General features: G+C 47.2%; 1 protein-coding gene across 1 annotated transcript in view; it reads left to right on the top strand.

Moving 5' to 3' along the window:
• The first annotated feature begins 660 nt into the window (after positions 1 to 660).
• Positions 661 to 2767, top strand: part of RBP5 (retinol binding protein 5) — a 9373-nt gene continuing 7266 nt past the window's right edge. The window contains exon 1 of the mRNA XM_018553199.1: positions 661 to 812. Within this exon, the coding sequence (XP_018408701.1) occupies positions 740 to 812 (73 nt within the window). The 5' untranslated portion in view covers positions 661 to 739. The remainder of the gene's footprint in view (positions 813 to 2767) is intronic.

Genomic DNA, 2767 nt, shown 5'->3' with positions numbered 1-2767 from the left:
TGCCTTTTTATGCCCTGAATAGTCAGACCGATTTTCCGATCCATCGCGCTCTAGAAACACCATACATACGCATTTCTAGACACGACCTCAACGAATCCCAAAAATAATAATCAAATAATAGCAACAGCTTTATTGCTATCAAAATAGACACATTCAGAATGGTGTGTAGGACCCTGGTGCTCAGCCTGCAGTCCGAGGGCCACTTGCAGCCTTTTAGGGCTTGCTGTGCGGCCCCCCCGGGCCCCAGCAGCTGTAGTGGGGGCATTGATTTGTAAAGAAGCTGTAATCTTTAGCAATCTCGTGTACCATGTTCCTAGTCCATGACTGTCTCCGGCTAACTCTAACAACACATGTAGCATGTCCACAGTCTCTAAACCATGAATATTACTTGCGGCCCCTTGGTGATGTCAGGGGGTCCGAAGCGGAGGCCCCCTAGTCCTCCTAAATGGACAACCGCTGGTGTAGTAATTCCAATACTTCCATCAAGGCACGGGTTAATTTTGTTGTTGTCATTGTTGTTGCTATAATCGGAGATTATATTGCAGCATGGGCCTGGCTGACACATAATGGGGATTACTGTGAACATTAAAGGCAGGCAGGGAGCGCAGAGAGAGAGAAATCATTTATTTAGCAGAGGACGACTTGTGTTTTAAGAGGCTGCGATCCGTCCGGAAGATGAGTTAGAGCGCATTGATAGAGGATAAGAACCATTCCTACGAAGACATTCAGGTGTCTCGCCATGGCCAATGAACTAACCGGAAAGTTCGCGCTGGTGTCGCAGGTCAACATGGAGGGATACCTCAAGGCGCTGAGTAAGAGTTATTGAATTATTTTTAGCAGCTTAAAGTTTATCTTAAGCCAAAACTTTTTGTTTTTAGTTTTGGGTAGAAAGCTTGAAACCTCTCTCCTTTAATTTTTGTTGTCTGGGTCCCGATGACCTAGACGGCAAGCATCCCGGATTTGCCAAGACAGTTGCGTATCTCAGTCCTCTACCTCAATGATGCTGTGTCCTAGGCTGTGTCCAGGGATCACGGCATCGACCATATATGAATTACTGAGTGTTAGAATACACATTATTGTATCTATTGCAATAACTCCTGCAGTACACATTTTTTGGTCACTAGATGGCAGTGTTTATAAATTCTGTTATATCTATGGTATATGCTCTGTTGTATAAGGTAGAGAATAAAGCTGTGGCTTCCTTTATGTGTTTTCCAAGCCATGTGCAGCATGCATATCAGACTGTGTGCTTGTGTTTCTCTGTGAGGCTGTGCAAGAAGTTCCAACATTGAGCATGTGCAGTAACTCAAAAAAAGGTATTAAAGGAGAACTATGAGGTGAGCGCTTTTCACTCACCTCATAGTTCTAGCCGACCTGTGACAATGAGACTGTCACAGGTCGGCTCAGTAGATCGGGAGGTGAGCGAACACATACCGGCGTTCGCTCCCCTCTCGATCCTGTCACGGCTCTCTGCCATGGCAGGGGGAGGGGCTGGATTCCCCCCTCCCAGCTCCGATCCGCCAGCGCTGACTGGCGGAACGGACGGGGGAGGGGGCGGGTACAGCTGGCTCTGCCTCTAGATAGGCAGAGCCAGCTGTCAGTCACGCAGCTGGGCGTATCCCGGCACAATTGTCAGGATCCGCTTCAGCTGCAGCGTCTCAGTATACTGCGAGCTACAGCTCGTGGTATACTGAGCCTAGGGTGACGGGAGGACGCTAGTTTGTGTCCTCCCGTTACCCTAAGGAGAACTATGGGGAAAAGCCCTAATCCCATAGTTCTCCTTTAAAGTAGTAATAAACACTCAAACCATTTGACAAAAATCCATCCAGATCAAACAAATACACATTACCCAGCAAAGTATTCCTTTACATTTTTGCCAAGCACTTACAGTCATCATATTTCTGAACAGCTACAACTCTCTCAGTGCCACTTCCCTGAACTTCCTGTCCCGTGCAAGATCAAAAGTGATGGAGCAGTCTACAGCAGCCATCCATGAAGGAACGAGGAGAATGAAGGAACGAGGAGAGAGAACAGAGAAGGGAGCAAGGAGGAGCAGAGAGTAGGGGAGTGCCTTGCCATGCTGTGTTTTTGCGGAGACTCACAGCTTACTAGCACACACAAGGGTGACTCTATAGCACCCTGCAAGGGAAAGGAGCCACCCTAATACAGGATATCAGGGCCAGGGCTCAAGGGATCAGCTGATTCTGCAGGAAGCTAAAACTTTTAAGCATTAAGTAGCAGCGTCCACTGTAAGTCATAAGCATTTGACATAGCTTAAAAAATGTTTGACTTTAATATAACTTTATTCACGTTATGCAACCAATACTGTGTGCATGTCTGGACATGTATAAGCTACACAAAGCATCATATAACCAAATCAAAAATGGGTAAAGTTTTAAATTTGACAAGAAAATACAAAAATAAAAGATTTTTTTTAAATGGCATGTGATGGGTTAAATTACAGTTTATTTTCATGATTAGCAGCACAAAATCGATAAGACACACCCAGAAAAGGAGCAAAATCTTTGTTGTCCAGTGCAATGTTACAACCACTGACACAGGCCCGGATTTCCCACAAGGCCACCGAGGCCCGGCCTCGGGGCGGCAGGGCGCAGAGGGGCGGCAGCGGTGTGGAGTCCCCCGACGCCGGGCGGGTAAGTTGCCTTGTGGGGAATCCGCTCGTACGTTTACAGGTGATTGCGGCGATGTCGCCGCAATGACTTGTAAAATCTGTGCAGCCTGTTCGTCCTCCCCCCCTCGCTTACAG

This window comes from Nanorana parkeri, unplaced genomic scaffold (genome assembly GCF_000935625.1).
Source record: "Nanorana parkeri isolate BGI_ZX_2015 unplaced genomic scaffold, ASM93562v1 scaffold113, whole genome shotgun sequence".
Lineage (NCBI taxonomy): Eukaryota > Metazoa > Chordata > Amphibia > Anura > Dicroglossidae > Nanorana > Nanorana parkeri.
The sequence above is the reverse complement of the archived record's forward strand: the minus strand, read 5'-3'. Positions and strand labels throughout refer to the sequence as shown.